At 48.5% G+C, this 18,109-nt stretch overlaps 1 protein-coding gene across 1 annotated transcript in view; it reads right to left on the bottom strand.

Moving 5' to 3' along the window:
• The window catches only part of MKX (mohawk homeobox), a 46,455-nt gene extending 35,989 nt beyond the window's left edge, over window positions 1–10,466 (bottom strand). The window contains exons 1-2 of the mRNA XM_062494152.1: window positions 10,285–10,466; window positions 8,171–8,330 (exon numbers count right to left, since the gene is read on the bottom strand). Coding sequence (XP_062350136.1) covers window positions 8,171–8,330; window positions 10,285–10,466 — 342 coding nt within the window. The remainder of the gene's footprint in view (window positions 1–8,170; window positions 8,331–10,284) is intronic.
• Between the last annotated feature and the right edge of the window lie 7,643 nt (window positions 10,467–18,109).

Here is an 18,109-nt window from a genome sequence, read left to right as displayed (position 1 = left end):
CACAAACATGTGTATTAGTTTCCCTTGAAAATTACACAAATAAACAAATTCATAGAGCCCTCAAGTAGTTTCTGTATGCTTCAAGGATACAACAAACAAGAGAAATATGAACAGAAGTCCACGAAATTACCACTGAGCAGAGCAGGAATCTCATACAGGAAGGCAAATACAGGTTTCCCACCCTTCCCAAGTGTTAGCTAAGCCATATTATCACAAGGTTTCAATTAAGGTGTCCCAAATACTAGTTTTATATTAATATTCTTTTTTTAAAAATTAAAGATAAACCCCTGAACTTTCAATATGAACCTTCAATATATTACCAACTTCCTAAATTAAATTAATATCTAATATTCAATAATTTCCTTTGATATTTATATAGACTACAACAAGGCTACTGAACAGAAGGAGACATTCCAAATGTATATATATAAAAGCCCAAATTCTCTGTTGTACTTTAACAGAACTCTTAGTCTGACAAGCCATGGGCATCAGGAAAGTCTTACACAGAGTAAAACATACTTTGACTCACTGCATAAATCAACCATTTGCTCTACAGAGCAGCAGATTTTGCAAACTCTTTTTGTTGTGGACAGCCTAGAAAATAGTAAAGATACAATTCCTCACAAGGTGACTACTAAATAATAGTCTGGTTTGTCTTCCTTCCCAAATGCAGAGCATTTTCTAGAGTCTGACATAGTAAGATGAATACATGTTAGTACCCCTCTAGCATACAGGCTCAACACAAAGTCAGGTCAAACACAAATATTTCACAGTGTTTTGGGCACTGAATGAGCAGAAAGGCACAGTCTACCCTTCAGTGCCAGAAGTGCTAATTAAACTTCCAAATGGGACGCATTTACTTGCAGTGACTGCATGAAAGCACACATGAGAAAATGCTGGCCTTGATTCTATTGCAACTCAAAAAGATAGAAAATAGAAAATACTGACAACTCTATCTTTTCTATGAGCAAGAGCAGAGGCAAGAGACCTACATTCTAAACATATTTGTTTAATGATAAATAAGGTGTTAAAAGTACTATTTCACCCTGGCAGGAATAAGTGCATTTTGGCACAACCTCTGCAAGGAGACAGAGTAGCATCACTTACAAAGGAGAATGTAAAGAATGTCAGCAGCCTACAGCCCTGCTCACATCTTTTGTGTTGTGACCACACACACAGAGGAAGCCAGACCACTGTCATCATATTCTGACCTGGGAACGAGCACACCATTTAATTTACATCAATCTGCAATGCAAGTTCATACATTTTTTTATCAATACGTGATACCCCATCTAATAGAGAACTAAACTGTAGCCCTTAGTGGTGGATTTTGGCCCTGGTTTTGTCATCTGTCTGTTTTACTAAGGTTACAGGAGTACCTAGTTATTCTGGATCGATAATCCCTTCTAAAGTGATTATGAGAAAAATAAATACTATATGCCTAAAGAAAAAGCAAAGCTTCAATTCCGAGTCCCAGCTAGCACTTAGCAGTGGTGCCTTATGCCTGTCACTTTGGTTTTACTTAAAATCACGTTTACATGAAACAGGGTTCCACTGTTCTCACTGAAAATACAGTGAGCCCTGGATCAGTGCTCAGATGGCAAACACATAACTTTACAAGCCATGTAGTTTACTATGACAGGTTAGAAAACCAAAACTGTAGCTGGCAGAGTAAGTAGTTTTCATTCTCTTCTGAGGCTACTTGCTTGTAATCATCATATTTACACAGTATTTTTACAGTAAACAAGATAGGAAGGCTGGAATCCACGCACTTTCTAATGCTGTTAACAAAGTCACTCCAGACTGCTCAGCTGAAGCAGCAGTCACCTGCTCCATGACAGTGTAATTCTGAAAACAAGTAGAGAAATCAACAATATCAAATCAACTCAAAATTCTGAAATCAACAGTAGAGATGAATCAATCCAGGGTCCCAATCAACAGGATTGCAGTTGCTGCAGCATTTTACCAAACTGACAGCTTTCCTATCTCTCACAAGAAAGATTTCGTTATGCTTCATTTTATTACATACTGAAATTTTTTATCAGTGAAGTGCCATTTACAGAAAAGATAGGGTAGTATTAGTGTGATTCATACATAAAAGCAATTAAATTTAGCAGGCAAGATTTCTGCATGGTACTCTTGGTTTATTTTTGGGCTCATTCTTCCCATGCCATCACTGTTTTCTACATATCAATATAAAAAGATGAATCATATTTTAAGTCTTCTGCTATGAGAGAAGGGAATAGTAGTATTGGACCGTTATTTCATAATGAGATAAATATATTGCACTCTTTATGGAGCAGATGATTTTAAGTGCCACCACACAGCACATATAAAACAATCAGGGGATCAGGCCCAGCCAGCAAGGATTTGTGAAAGGCAGGTTCTTCTTGACCAATATGATCTTCATCTATGACGGCGTGCTCCACTTAGCAGACAAGGGAAAGGCTGCAGATGTGTCTACCTGGACATCAGTAAAATCACTGACACCATTTCCCACAGCATCTCCTGCAGAAACTAGCTGCTCATGGCTTGGATGGGTGTGCTCTTTGCTGGGTAAAATAGTTAGGGTGGCCAGGCCCAGACAGTGTTGGTGAATGCTGCTACATCCAGCTGGTCACTGGTCACCAGTGGTGTTCCTCAGGGCTTGGGACTGGGAGCCAGTTCTGTTTAATGGCTTTATCATTAATCTGGACAAGGGGATTGAGGGCACCCTCAGTCAATTTGCAGAGACACCAAATTGGGTGGGAGTGTTGATCTGCTGGAGGGCAGGAAGGCTCCACAAGGGATCTGGACAGGCTGGATCCATGGGCCAAGGCCGGTGGTACAAGGCTCAACAAGGCCAAGTGCCTGCCCCTGGGCCACAACAACCCCGGCAGTGCTACAGGCTGGGGGAAGTGGATGGAAAGATGCCTGCTGGAAAAGGATCAGAGAGTGCTGGTTGACAACAGCTGAACATGAGCTAGCAAGTGTCCAGGTGGCCAAGAAGGCCAATGGCATCCTGGTTTGCCTCAGCAACAGTGTGGTGTCAGAGAGTGGAATTCTTTGGCATAGGGTCTGGTTTGCATCTTAATTCAAGCAGAGGTGCTCCTAATAATTTTAAGAACCGGACCATAACATGTGGCCAGCAGGACCACAACAGTGATTGTACACCTGTGCTTAGCACTCACTGGTGAGTCTGCAACTTGAGTGCTGTATCCATTTCTGGGCCCCTCAATTCAGGAAGAGCACTGAGGTGCTGGATAGAGTCCAGGGAAGAACCATGGAGCTGGGGAAAGGTCTGGAGCACAGGTCTGACGAGGAGCAGCTGAGGGAGCTGAGGGAACTTAGCCTGGAGAAAAGGAGGCTCAGGGAAGACCTTACTGCTCTTTAGAACTAGCAGAAAGGAGGTTGTAGGTGGGGGCTCAGTCCATCCTCAGAAATGACAAGCAATAGGACAAGAGAAAATAGCTTCAAATTGAATCAGGGGAGGTTTACATTGAATATCAGGAAAATTTTCTTTACAGAAAGGATTGCCAGGCATTGGAACAGGCTGCCCAGTGAAAGTTACCATGCTTGAGTCACTGTCCCTGGAAGTATTTAAAAGAAATGTAGATGGGGTGCTTAGGGACATGGTTTAGCTGTGGACTTAGCAGTGTTGGGTTAATGGTTGGACTCAATGATTACAAAAGTCTTTTCCAACCTAAATAACTCTACGATTCTGAAAGAACCTCAAGTCAGCTTTTAGAACAGAAACCCTTTGCTAAAGCACTAGCAGCAAACTCACTCTAGAAACTCTTATCCCAATTGCAATTACAACAAGGCCCATTAAAGCCTTGGAAGAAAGGAAAGTTAGTCAAATCCATTTAAGAGATTTTTTAGGTTTAATCTATGATGTGGTACTCTCTAGGTGCTTTCAAGTTTTGGGGCACTGGTGCATGTTGCTGGAAAATCCTGATTTCTAAGACATCATGAGATTCCACACCACTCTCATTCTTCAGTCTTGGACAATCTCCAGGTGTGTGAACTGGAACAGGCTGCATGGCCACAGGCTGTACCAGCCAGCACGCTCACCCTGACCACCAGCCACCACCTGTCTTCTTTAAAGACAACAGCAGTTCTGCCACTCATTTCAACCAGCCCCAATTGTTACACTGCCTGTCCAAGTGGTCTTTAAAAACTGTCTGTCTACCAGTGTAGGTCCCACTCACAAAAAGTGCCAGTTTGCACCACACTTACCTAAGCCATCACAAAAGGAAACAACCAGAGCTGCCAAAAAATCCAACCTTTCCCATGGTCCCAAGCTGTGCTACTGTGATCTCCAAAAATAATTAAAAAAACAACAAAAAGCTATTTAGATAAAAGCCAGTGGGAAAATCTTTGTCACATAAACCTCCCAAGAAGTATCTTGAAAAAACACATGATGAAACTCACTATTCTTATAAAGTAACAATCCTGTAGTTCTTTGAGAAGTTAAAAGACAAAACCCAAGGGGAATCATAATAGATGTTCTTTCCAGCATTCATTTTTTTATAGCAGTTCAGTTGTTCTCTAAAAGCATCAGGTACTTATATCAGCATCATGAAATATTGACCCTCTGGCTTTACTTCTGAAGACACATCTTCAATTTTATTGTAATTTGTTCTGCTTCAGTGCTTAAGAGTGGCCAAACTTTCAGAAAGGGAACAGACATCAAGCAATTCTCCTCCTCCAGTAATCCAGATATGCCTTTATAAATCTGAATACTATTAAATCCATAGCAGCACATGACTGATACACAAATCCTTGTATTGAAGAAACCTCCTTTCCAACAATACACACATTCATATTTCTTTCTGGAAGGAATATACAGCCATTTTTCTTTTTTATTTCACAAGAACATCTAAACCAAAATTTAAAATTAAATAAATCAAGCACTGTGGTAATAATACAAATGAAAATGTAGCATATTAATAGGACAAGTTATTGGATTCTGAATTGGAATCTAATTGGAATAAAATATAAAATGCCTTTTCAAACTATATTGCTTTTTTGGTTTCCTGCTTTGGCAGTTGTGGAAGTAGAAAACTTTGGACTGTTGGACTGAAATCTGCAATAACATTTGCCTTGAGGACTCCCAAAGACCTTGTTGGCCTGCACAGGAGGAAGTCAGCCCAGAATTTGCCCCAGGTTTTGCTACTACTACTTAAGAAACAAGGTGATTTATGATTCCTGCAAAATCCTACCTCCTTGAAAGAGTTTGACTTTTCTCAGCAGTGCAGTTGGACATGCATCTGCAATATTCCTCTCACTGTCCCACTGTATCCAAAACAGTGGGGTAGGCCAAAGTATTAGTAAAGTAGAACAAATTAATTCAAAATCAGCCAACTGGGTGATAACAAAGCTAACGAAAACAAAGTTGAAGAAGATTTGACATGCAGATACTACTAATAAAGTTTATTACTATCTGCATGTCATTAGTTTGTCCTAAGGACAAAAGTAAAAATCAGGGCTGGATGTTCACCTCTTTGTCTCACAGAAGAATTGGTTTTATCTATGCCATGGTCCTGAAAAAATCTCCTTTGGGTAGATGGTACATACTGGAATAAGGTTCCTTATATGAAAGAGAAAGGGAGGAGAGTTACATCTGTATTATCAATATTACTGTGACCACCATCATCTTCCAGGCAGCTGCTGAAGACCTTTTCCGAGGTCATCAATCAGGTGAAAAACAAAACCCCCCCCAACCATTCATTCCTTATATGGCATTTTGTCCGAAACTCAAAGGGATATTCAACAGTATCTTTTGCCTTTCCTATGGCTTGTGACAACAAGGTGTCAGCACATGAGGGATGCTGGGAAGAAGAATCAGCTCTCAGCAGACAACAGCCTCCACCAGAGTGGAAAGCTGTGGGAGCAAACACCACTGGACAGCACTGAGAAATGTAAACAGTGTAGGAAATATGAGAGAGGTCAGCAAACGTGAAGGCATTTAACCCAGAGGAAACATACACCTATTCCTTATTCTCCAATAATGTCCAGCAATATTACTAGATTAGAAAAACAATTTATAGGCAACCCTGGTTGATGCTTTTGCAAAGTGCCCCTCCTGGGACAGAAGCAAAGCTTTCCAACAGACACCACAACCCAGCCCCAACCCTGCTTTTGGTTATACCACTTGTCTGAAAAACACAGCCTTCAGGAAAGCTACTTCAGATGTACCCAGTGTGACTGAGATCACACCCTGGCATGTTCTCTCTCACTCTCAGAGAACAAAATTTTTAAGCTAAATTACAATCTTGTTCTTTTTGAGCATCCAAAAAGTAGGTGTAGGGTGTGTGTTGTTTAGTTCTTTGTGGCTCAGGAGTTACTGTGGGTGCCAGACATGTATTTACATCTGATACAGATGCTATCAAATTCCTGGATTAAAAGAGCATTGCACAAAAACGATGGAAAAAACACCTGGGATTTCTCTTTGATGTTGTGCTTCTGTAAATGAAGATAGCTGTGCCTGTTTGCACAGTTCTTTCAAATATTACAGTTCATAGAACAAACCTGGTCAAATTCAGCTTCAGTGTAAACCCACTGGAGTCACAGGAGTATAACCGAGGTAAACGCAGCCTTCCCTAATTCTTTTTAATTTTATTCTACACCTTATGTAGATGATAAAACTCTGTGGAGAAGTGGCCATGGCTCACTTGATGCTTTTATAAAGGCTAACACATCTTATCCCCATCAGGATTTATCAAAGCTACCACGAGAGAAATGCTGCAAAAATCGACCATGTTTTTTCCCCTTCTCTGTTCATTCTGAGGCATTTTTAAAAGAACAGCAGAACTCCTCAAGATGTCATTAATGTGAAAATGTCCCAACACTAATTCTGGATGTATGTTTTAAATCTCATGTAAAAATACAGGGATATTCTAAGAACCATAGTCCAATAAAATAGTCCTATTGAATTGTGCCATTGAAGGGATTGTATGTAAACATAGTTTAAGCCTTTCACGTATATTTTTTAAAAGCAAGAGAAGTTGTTTTAACTATATCTTCCAGTTATAACTGGCATTTTCTGCGACATTAATATTATTTTTGTCAAAGCTGTAGTGTTTTTCATAGAGCAATAGCTTCATAGTGAGGTATTGAAGAGCAAAAATTTCCCATTTTGCCATTACTAGAATTGAAGTTCATAGCACAGATTTTTCTGAAAGGGTACTCAAAATAATAAAGCTAAATTACCACCTGCTTTTTTCTAATACTTCAGGTTACTTTGATCTCTTTGTGTCCTTTGCAAAATGACACATGATGTGTTAGGCAGAGTGATGAGGACCCAATCCTGCAAACACATGGGTTTCATTTTACGCACCTAGCAGTAGCTTGCAGTAAGGAAATTAGATTATTCACAATGCATAAATCTTTACAGCATCCAGACCTTAGATAGCATCACTCGGCAACCGATAGCATTTAATCACATACTTCAGTAGAGTGCCAGATGGCAAAGAGAACAAAGAAGTGAGATTTATAAATATTTGCAGCCAAATTTATGCCTCTTACAGAAAGACAACTGCCAGTCACTTCAGGGGAGAATTACCTGAGAGCAAAACAATTACTCCCCATGGCTAATTATATTAGGGGTTATTCCTGAAAGACTATGTGTGCTGAGCCCCTGCACACAGTGTGTACGGTAATGTGATGTCTGTGCAACAGGTGATGACAATTATTATCAGAGCAATAGAACAGTTTCCATCCTATCCCCCTTTTCAAAAGGGAAGAGCAGCTCCCTGCAATTTCCTCAACAATTCCTATTCTGTGCTGAATTCTCCCATGACTGGTATTTTTTACTTGAGAATTTCTAAAGACTAAGCAAAAATATTTTCATTGTATTTATGAATGAGGTGAAAGGATGAGGGCATCTATTCCCAGGAGGGCAAGCACACACTTTTTGCTGATTGTCTTTAGCACTTCTCCAGCCACCATAGCTCAGATGTGGTAATTCTTGTTTGAGACAGAGCCCTGCTGGGGCGGGGAAGCCCGGGCTAGAGTGGAAGAAGGATGTGTACAGGACCCCAGGTCTTGCTGGCTGCACTGATGCTCCCCGATACCCAGCACTGTCCTTTGCTCAGCTCACAGAGGAGCTTTGGCAGATGCTGTCACCATCCCTCCCGTCCGTGTAATGCCTCAGAGCGGCTTTTGGAGGTGGGGTTCCCTTCCTTACCTGCACCAGGGTCATCTGGGAGCCGAGGGCCAGCAGAATCTTCTCCGTCTTGGTGGGGTATGGGTTGTCGCGGTGCTTGTAGAGCCACTGCTTGAGCGGCCGCGCCATGTCCTGCAGCGCCTGCCGCTTGTGCCGCACCTTGCCGCCGCTCTGCCGCGCCCTGCGCCGGAGAAGGGGCGCTGAGGACCGGACGGGGGACGGACACCTGCCCGCTCCCCGCCCGGCCCCGGGCTCCCCTGTGCTGGTGCGGTAGATGCGCCCCGTCGGAGGGGGAGCTGCTCGGGGGGTGCCCAGCCCCGAGGTGCGCCCTGCCCGGAGCATCCGAGCCCCGACCTCGCGGGGAGCTCGGGGACTTTGTACAGCCGCAACCCTCGGCCGGAACGACTGCTCAAGAGAAGGTGATGCCGCCGAGTCCCCGAGCTCCCCGTGGAGGGTCTGGGCGGCCGGACTCGGAGCTGGGGAGCGGCCGCGGTAATGCTGCGGGCTGGGGCGGCGGGCCCGCGGGGATTTCAGCGGGGCCAGGGTTTCGCCGGTGCGAGTGTCCCGATGTTTTCGGTGCTCGGCACCTGACGGGCGTGTGGCCGGTCTGTCTACAGAGGGGCTTTCCAGCGCGGCCAGGCCGCACCTCGCCCGGCCGGCCTCGCATCCCGCAGCTGCGGTGCGGGCTGCCCGGGGGCCAGCCCAGCCCGATTCCCCCGCCCGGGTTCATTTACCGCTGATACTCAAGAGATACCCGCGGCACCGAGCAGCTCCTGGATCATTTTCCCCCTCGGAGCCGGCGGTGCTCCTGGAGGAGCCGGCGTGCCGCTCCCAACGCCGCCGGCAGCGACGCGAGGCAGCCTGCAAAGCCGCGCACCTGCCGAGGGAAGCAGCGTGTACCGGGAGAACAAAACCCGGGTCCCGTAAAAAAAAGGAAAAAAAAAAAGTCCCTTTGTAAATAATGGCCTACAATAAAAAGTGAGTGAGCAAAATAACAAAATCGGAGGAATCCTGAGGAAAGCCCCGAGGCGGGCTGGGTGCCGGCGGCGGCGGCAGGGGGCGCCACGGGGCCGGGCCGGGCGCTGCCTGCCCGGGGCTCCCCGGCTGCCCCGCTCCGCAGCGGCCGGAGCCACAACGCTCCGGTGACACGCACCTGCGTCCTCCCCAGCACCGCCGCTAAAACTGCCAGCTGATGCAATCGCTAAGCTGGGAATTCGTCCGTACAAGCAGCTCCCCGGGACTCCTCAGTTTAGCAGCCTCCGGACCGTGCTCCTCGATCTTTACTTTGTAACACTGACCCGAAATGTCTGGTCAGCGCTCGGCAGTTCAACCCTCCGAGCTACGGCTGTCAACACGCCAGAGCTCGCACGTCCTCTCATCACCTTCTATTTCACCTGTTCCAGCATCATTAAAAACCCCTAACCCCAAAAAAATAACAAACCAAAAAAGCCCCCCCTCCCGGCCTCCCCCAAAAAACCGGCTTCGGGCGGCTTAGCCTCAGCTGCTGTTTCAACAAACCCGATCCTAATATCACGTTACCCAGTGCCTGACTGGCATCGCGCTAGTTCTAAACCCCATCCCTGGGAACGCACTGACAACGCAGCTCCTTCCCGCCCGCTCGCTCGCTCGCTCGGCGCTCTGCGAACCCGCGGGGACGGCGGAACAAGTGCCGGGGCCGCGCCGTGCCCGCCCGCCTCAGCCCCGCAGCCACGGCACTGCCGGCGGGGTCGGCCGCGCCGCCGCCCTGCTATCCCGGTCTCTCCCGTCCCGCCCGGCGCCTCCGTTTTGGAGACTTTAATCGCATGAAGCGCCCGAACAATCCGATGGAGCCCCGGTGCTCCCGGTTTGTTTTTGTTCGGAGGCAGACGGGGAGGTCAAGCACAGCAAGACAGGAGCGTTCTGTCTGGTACATTCCAGCTCGATCGGACGCCCCTGCATCACCTATGCGGGAATTTCCCACCGTAGCAGAGGAATGAGAATCCCAGAGAATACGAACCGGGGGCCGCGGGCACAGACCCAGTTAGAAACCCATCTCGCAACCCCAAATCGGCGACGCGGCGGCCGGGAGCGCCGGCAGCGCAGGCAGGGCCGCCCCCGAAGCCGGTGCGCGGCACGGAGACGAGCGCACGGCATACCCCGTCCGCCGGTTGCGCAGGCTGAGGCTCTCCTTGATGGACGGGCTGTCGGGAAGCAGCACCTCGGCGTGGTGTGGGCCCTCCACCACCCCCACGTAGGGCCGGCCGGTCCGCTCCCTCTCCTTGGCGTCCTCTTCGAAAAGCACCTGGCCGCTGAGCTTGCTGAAGACGATGGTGTTCATGGTGGGGGGCTGGGGGCCGCCGTCGTGCTGGACGCCGGCTCCGAAGTGCGGGGGCTCGCTGTGCGCTGCGGGGAGGCGGCAGCGGTCACCGGGCAGCCGCGCCGAACCGCCGAGACCCGCCCGGCGCGACCGGCGGGGGGGCAGCGCGGAGGCACCGGGCGCCGCCTGCCCACCCACGGGAGGGGAGGCAGCCCGCCCCTCCCACGGCCCGGCCCGCTCTCACGGCCCCCCCACCCAACCCCGGTCCGCTTCCTCGGCCCGGCCCGCTCCCACGGCCCGGCCCGCTCGCACTCGCACCTCAAAGCCGCCAGCCTCCGCCGCGCTCCTCGCTCCGTGTCGCAATAGTTCGGAGCGCGGGTTTTCTGTCGGCTTTGGTGTTTCTGTCTCGCTTGCTCGCTCTCTCTCTCTCTCACTCCTTTTTTCCCCCCTTTTCCTTTCCCTCCCCTCCCTTCCCCTCCCCCGGAATGATTTTCCCCTTCCCCCTCCCCAAACGGGGAGGGAAACAAATTGTTTTTAACGACCACCAAATGCGCAGAGCCGGCGCCCGGAGGCACAGCCGCCGCACAGCCACTCAAACTGTCGGGACTGCCGCTCCCCGTCCCCGGGGGGGTCACCGCTGGCCAGGGGACCCCAGCAGCCCCAGCCAGGGCAGAGCGGAGTCGAGGGGCTCTGCGTGGGAGTCCGGCCGGGGGCATCTGAGGGTACGGCAGTGCACGGCTGGGCAGTTCACCGTGTGTAGGGGGGAGCTTCCCGGGGAAGGCGGCTGAGGACACCGGCTGATGTCACGCTGACGGCGGGAGACCCCCGTCGGGGGCACGAGAAGCAGCCACAGCCCCGTGTCACCCATTAACATCGGTGTTTAATGATACCATGCCAGGAACCATCTTCCACCACGCTTCCCCATCTTCTCTTGTGTGTCGCGTGCCCCCTCCTATCCCCTGCCCAAGGGTTGTAAATTAGTTCGCACTCCAAGCCGGGAGGCAGCCCGCTGCCTTTAGCATCCTCGGCGCGGCCGGCGCGCTCCCGCAGAGGCACGAATGCTCAGTCGCCGGCGATGTCTATCGCTCCCACGGATGTGCCCCTGTCCCCCCCGGCCCCGCCGCTCGGCACCCCCTGCGCCACCGCAGCCCCACGGAGCAGCAGCCCGGCCTCGCCGGGCGCAACGCTTTGGTTTCTCTGTGCGCAGAGACGAAGAAGATGGCCACGGTCAATATTTACAAGGATGTAATTCAGACGTTGTTTGACCGCCGCGGGTGAGCGGGAGCAGCCGTCTGCGCCTGCGGGCCCGGCGGGACGTGCGCGGCGAGGATCCCTCGTGCGGGCACCAGCCGCGACTCCACGCTCTCCACGGCACCTTTCCGTCCCCGTACTTGCCCCGCAAGCGTGACCCCAAAGAACCCGAGTCTGCGTAACGCTACCATCTGAATGCCCCCGCCTCCCACCATCACCCTGGCCTCGCTCCTTCCCGTTTTCCTGGGCTGCAGAGGCCACCGCGGCGGGTACGTGTTTCTCCGCTGGCTTGGCGCTGGAGCGGCGGGGACGGAGGGGACAACATGCTGCGGTCCGAGGACCCCCGCCCGCCGCCTCCCAGGGCTCAGCCGCCTTGGGGCCCTTCCAGGGGCTCACCCCCATTCCCGCACCCCGCGTCACGGGTGCGTGACGTCACAGCCGCTCTCCGAGACGTCACACCGCCACACGCATGGGGGAAAGGGTTCCTGGAAGAAGGGCAGCTTGGCGTCGCGATTCACCCATCCGGCTGGAATTTCTCCATTTGCTGACGGGAAGCAGGGGGAGAGGTTGTGGAAGTGCACCGAAGACACCCCAATGTCCAAGGAGAAAAATTCCTGTCACCAGAGTGGGAGGAAAAGACATTTACAATTTGCCGCCAGTCTCCTGCCGAGAAAACAGAAGGTAGAAAAATGTAAATAACCACAGCTTATTTACGGAGTGCTCCCATGCAGGCTGCGTATCCTGCACTTCCAAAGACCTTTGGGCAAAGCCCTGGTAAAGCTGCCCCTCAGGACATGACATGGCCAGAGCATTCCGGAACAGCTGGAGGAGAAGCTGGCATAGGGGAGCAGTGTGGGACAAATGCCTCCGGTTAGACTGGGCTAATATGCTGATTAGGAGCTTCCTGCAAACTATGCAGCTCTGATCCTTGCCATGCCCAGATGAACTGCTTATGACATGGGTAGTGCTGTTATAATCATGCCACAGCAAAAAGAGTCTTAGAAAGTGACAGGCTTGACCAAAACCAAGCTCCTGCGGGAAGGTGATCCCAGTCGTTTACAGTCTCAGACAATTGTTTGCTCTGTTGTCATCCCACTCCCCTCTCCAAATCCCTCTAGCATGGTAGGGTTGAGCCCCTCTGCTAGGGCAGGTGCAGGTTCTGGTCCCTAGAGCCTGAGGGGAGGTGTCGATGGGGCATGAAATGTTTCTGTGGGTTCTGCAGGCTGAGGCAGCCTCTGGAGATGGAGCAATCCATGTACTGGAAGGCTACTAAGCAAGTACCCTCAGAAGAGCCTTCCCTCTGCCTGTCCACCATCTGCAATGGATGCTCATTCCCTGTGTGGTGGCTCAGGAGGATATGCAAAGGCAAACATATTCCTTCTCTGTGTCTACTGTGTCTACTGAAGATGGTGCTGTTTGGGCACGGGCTTGGAGTACCACTGCATTTGCAGTGTATGTGGATGTCCTCAAGAACATGCGTGGTCCCCAGGAGCAGTGGAAATGTGCACTGCTCACCTGCCTGCCTGTCCAGAGCTGGGCAGGGCACGGGCAGCCAGGGCAGCAGGTTGCTGAGGGCCTGGCAGATCCCACAAGCACACCCAGAATAAGTCACGGCAGCAAGAGCTGAGGGCAGAAATCACCACTTGGAAAGCAGTTCTGGAAAAAAACAAAAGTGTGTGTGGGGCAGGCATTATGAAATGTGGTGAGGCAGTGGCAGGAGCAGTTGGCACTGCGGCGCCTCACAAGCCTCTGAAGCAGTGAGATCTCCCAAATCATCACATGTAAATCTCACACACGCCCGCCCCCTCCATATTTTATTACATAGATCACAGTTGGAAAGCTTAAATGAAAACAGTGTTTCTATTTCCAGAGCTTGTTTAACATCGTGAATGTGATACAAACTGTGGGCTTCATGTTTTTAATTAAGGTTACTTACCCTTCCATGCACGGAAAAAGAAGTCAATGGTTGCTGGTCCCATACTGCAGCCTGCAGCTGGCTCCCCTGAGGATGCAGCACTGGCTGATGGAAGCACTGTGGCTCCCCTGCATCCCACAGTGGGACAGGAGCCTGGGCCACAGCAGGACTTCAGGTACCTGCCAGGCTGAAGCTGAAAAAAACTCCTTCCCATTCTTTGTCACACTCCTCTATTGGCCTATGCTTGTGTGCCAGCTCCAGACAGCTGGTAGTCCAGGCTGGCATGCCAAAAAGGGGTAGCAAGGCACATATCCAAGGGGTATCATGCAGAAAGAGCCTAAAAGTGGTGCTTTGGGTCCTAATGTGTCTCACTGGAGGAGCAAGGAAAAAATCAACTGTACTGTCAAGCGAGAGGAGAATCTTCTCCTGAGGCTACAAATGATGGAGCTCCTCAGCCCTTGGAGAGGCTGCAGGCCCATCCCTGCTGCCTGGGGTGGGCAGACGCAGAGCTCAGATGGCACCACTGGGGCTGGCTGCGAGCACTGCTCTGGCTGCTTCCTCTTTTTCCAGCCATGGTCAGGGGAAAATCCAAAACCAGTTCAGTAGGGTTCCATCTATGCTCCTAAATACAGTCCTTGTTTCTGGTGTCCACTTCCAGCAAAATGTTGCTTTTGTCCGATATTCTGGTTACTTTTTATATGCTATCAGCAAACATTTCATTGGTGTTGCATTCTCAGAGCTCCTCCCTCCAGCTGCAGATTCCTTCATGATAAACATATATGTTTGAAATTCAAAGAATTTCCTCATGTCCCTGGCACTCTCTGTGTCATGGCAGGTTGGGTGGTTAAATAACTATGGCTATGAATGTTGAAAGGCCTGAAGTTGTGTAGGTAAGAAATTGTTTAGGATTATGCCAAATGGTGTGTTATCTAAACTACAAAATAGCCACACTCACAGATAAAGCAGCTGCAGAGATCTGCTGCCATCCCTCACAGCAGCTGGATCACTGCTGAGCGAAGTCCTGAGGCACATATAGACAAGGATGAACCTGCTTAGCCAAGTTGGCTAAAAGGGGTTTGGTCTGCTTCTGTGAGGAGCCAGAGATGGCAGAGTAGCTTTAGAATGGGCTCTTTGTGCTCAGTCTAGTAGCTCACAGGTCACTGGAATAAGATAACATAGGGATGAAGTTAAATCTTGCAATGTGGAGTTTTGTTAAGTAGAGTCCTAAGAAAGGAAGAACTATGTCTTTTGAAGATTTTGCTGGACCAATGCCTAGAATAGCCACTGTCTTAGAGCAAGGAAGCTGTCAGTGCTCCATCCTTGAGGTCAGTGAGGTCATCATACTGGGCATAAAACATCTGAGAGGAGAGGCAATTATGTTGGGCCACTAGAAAGCAAAGATAGGTTCTGAAGTCACCACCTGATTTTTGCATGCAAAAATGTGGAGAAATGAGCTTTGGAAGGTTTCCCAACAAGACTGAAGGAGCACTTGAAAGACAATATGTGGGGTTATTTCTTTTCTTTATGGATATTTGGTTTGGACAAACTGCTAAGAAAGTGTGTTGGAATGATGTATGCAGGTAGGAAACACATCAATGTCATCTGTGATCATCCCTAAAGCAGTTTTAGTGCTGGTGCTGCAACAGGTAATATTGTCAAACTGCAGGGCCAAAGACTGTGGGGACCTCTGTGAGCAAGGAAGGCAACAACAGTGCAAAGGTGAAATGGGGATGTTGTCAAGAGGGTGTTCTGAAACCTGGCTGATGTGATCATTAATCAAACCCTGGTTTCAATTCCAAATAAAGTAAGACTGGACTGAGAAAAAATTATAGACTGTAGCTCCAGTGTAACATGCAGCACAACTCAGGTATTTCCTTACTGTGTACACCTGGGAAAGGTGTCCACCAAGAGAGCTGGTCTGCTGTCTGCAGGCTGCTGAATGCTGCAGAAAGGTGTACCAGATATCATCTGATAAGAAAGCCAAAAAACACAATACAAAAACTAATCCTTACAAATGCAGGAGATGATCTGGTGTGAAGATTCAGTTCTTGCCTTCCACAAATTAGGGAGTTTTGCATACTATTTGTGTTTGGAAAAGAGTAGGTTGAGGGCATGGGCTGGTTTGTAGAGTGGACTTGTGCTACAACATACAATATTGCAAGGGGAAGTGGCCAGGGTGCTTCAGCTGCAGGAAGAGGTTAACCAAGAAGCTCTGAGCATGACTTTAATCATAGCTGTCAGATGTGGTGGGGCTGAGACCACTCTGAAGTTCAGGAGCTGATCCTGCAAACATAAGGAGGGGGCAGGTGCCTCTTCCAAAGCTGCAGCTGGCCTCTGTTTCTTTTAGGAAGCATGGGGTCCTATGGGTGGCCTCCCTGATAACACTGTCAAACTGGGGCTAGTGGCAGCAAAAAGCCCTAGACAAACTGCAGACCTGGAAACCCCCAACATATAGCTGTTGCTTTATCTGGAAGCATGGAAGACCCAGTTTTTTTCTACATATGTGCTTTGTCTTAGTAATTAATGAACAAAACAAAAAAGTCTCCAAACAAAGATCTCAGTTATTTCTATGTCCATCTGAACACATCCCCAAAGAGTCAGAAAAACCATCTCCCAGCTTGTGCTCAAGGTCTTTATTTTTTCTCACTTCTCTGCTCCACCTCCATTTTTTATTGCATTTTTCAGGTTTCCATCCCCTTGGGCCATATAAAACAAAACTCCTTCCATAAGGCCTCTGCTATGCATCAACTTCTATGTGCAGTGGGCACGGGGAGGAGGAGGGCCATGGTGTTTGCAGGAGATTTGTTTTCCCAGCATCCCATAGCTCAGACTCATCTGGGGCTCTGTGACCAGCCACCAGAGCAAAAGGGCTCCAGAGGGGGGCCAGATTGTTTCCCTGGGAATGGAAATGGTGTGTAATGCAGTGTTAGTTAGTAGGAAATGTGGTCAGCAGTAAAAGCTCTGCAGTTTGGCCTGGGACAGTCACTGTCTTGAGATCAGGCCTCTTGGTTATTTAGCTTCATTTATGTGTGTGAGCTCCTCTCCATTTTGTGCTTAGGATCCAGGTGGGGTCTGTGTGTGCCCTATTGGAGAATCCACTCATGGCACTTGTGGCCTGCCTAGTTTCTTCATTTTTGTGCCCTCTGTGGAGCCAAGCAGGGTGGGTTGCTCCAGTCTGTACCATCACCCCTCAGCTAAAGCCTTTTGCTTTAATCCCAAGGAATACAAAGCCAGAGACTCAAGCCTTAAATACATACAGCAGCTCTTTTATCTGTAAAGAAAAACCCACAGCTGTTCAAACATCCTCAAAGAGGTTAATGTTCTTAATTACATGTAATGTATTAATATAATCAAAATTAGTAATTTTGGTAAGTTTTATATATTTTATTCATTTAACTAAGCTTTAAATTCGATACTTAATATTCTCAGAGCAAAATCATGTCTTTGGTGTCTGCACTGGCCAGGGAGTGACTCAGTTCCATTTGATGTAGTATCTCAGATGGGTGATGTCTGTTGTACATTTGGAAAACAAATGTGGGTTTGTGTGGATTTAACATTGACGGTGCAAGTCACATTGCAGAAATCACTGCTCAGAAAAGTTAAGATGAACAGTTGATAACAATAATAATTATAAATGTAATTTTTCTTCAGCCACCTGTGCAAAAAATAAACACTCCATGCTGTGCCATTGAATTCCCTACTTTTTATGCCTGTTCTCTCATCTAGCTCCACTGGAGAGAAAAAAGTCAGGTAGTTTTGCCACCAATATTCTTCAGTATAGGACATATAGAGGTCTATCCCTAACTTGAAATTATCTGCAGAATGGTTCAAACCATGATGAATTTTTGCTCAAACATCTATTTTTTTTTGGACAGGAAGAGAAGAGGATGTGCACGTGTGTGAGAGCAAAGGTAGTGCAGTAATGTGCAAGGACACTCTGATTGATGTGGGTCTGCCTGGGACCCATCCCCAGGGACTTCCTCCACCAGCCGAAATATCCAAAAATGTCAACCAGACCATCAAGGCAGGGAGAAATGCGTGGGCTGAGGGGATGGAGGGGGCAGCTGTGAGGGTCTGACTCCCTTCTCTGCTTGAGCTGCACACGGTTTTGTGTGACCTCGAGGATTTCACAATCCCCATGCTTCTCTTCTGCAGCTGTAACACAGGAATAATAACGCTTCCTCCCTTTTCTCTGCTTCCTACTCTGCTTTTGGCACACTGCTAATACAAGAGGGCTTGATCTCAGTTGGAATCTATCACTGCTACTGACATGTTAATAATACCAGTAGAAACGTTTCCTCTTTCCTTTGTACTGACAGAGCTCTGCACGGGGTAGCAGCTCCCAACACGTCAGCCCAAAGCATATTCACTTTCAACCCCAAATCTGAGGCATTTTCCGGACACAAGACAGAGAGGATGCAAGATTCAGGCTGACTTTTAGGATATTAAACAGAGAGAAGTAGTCATAACATGCTTCAGTTTGATGGTCCTCCAGTTA

The sequence above is a fragment of the Cinclus cinclus genome, chromosome 1, assembly GCF_963662255.1.
Source record: "Cinclus cinclus chromosome 1, bCinCin1.1, whole genome shotgun sequence".
Lineage (NCBI taxonomy): Eukaryota > Metazoa > Chordata > Aves > Passeriformes > Cinclidae > Cinclus > Cinclus cinclus.
The sequence above is the reverse complement of the archived record's forward strand: the minus strand, read 5'-3'. Positions and strand labels throughout refer to the sequence as shown.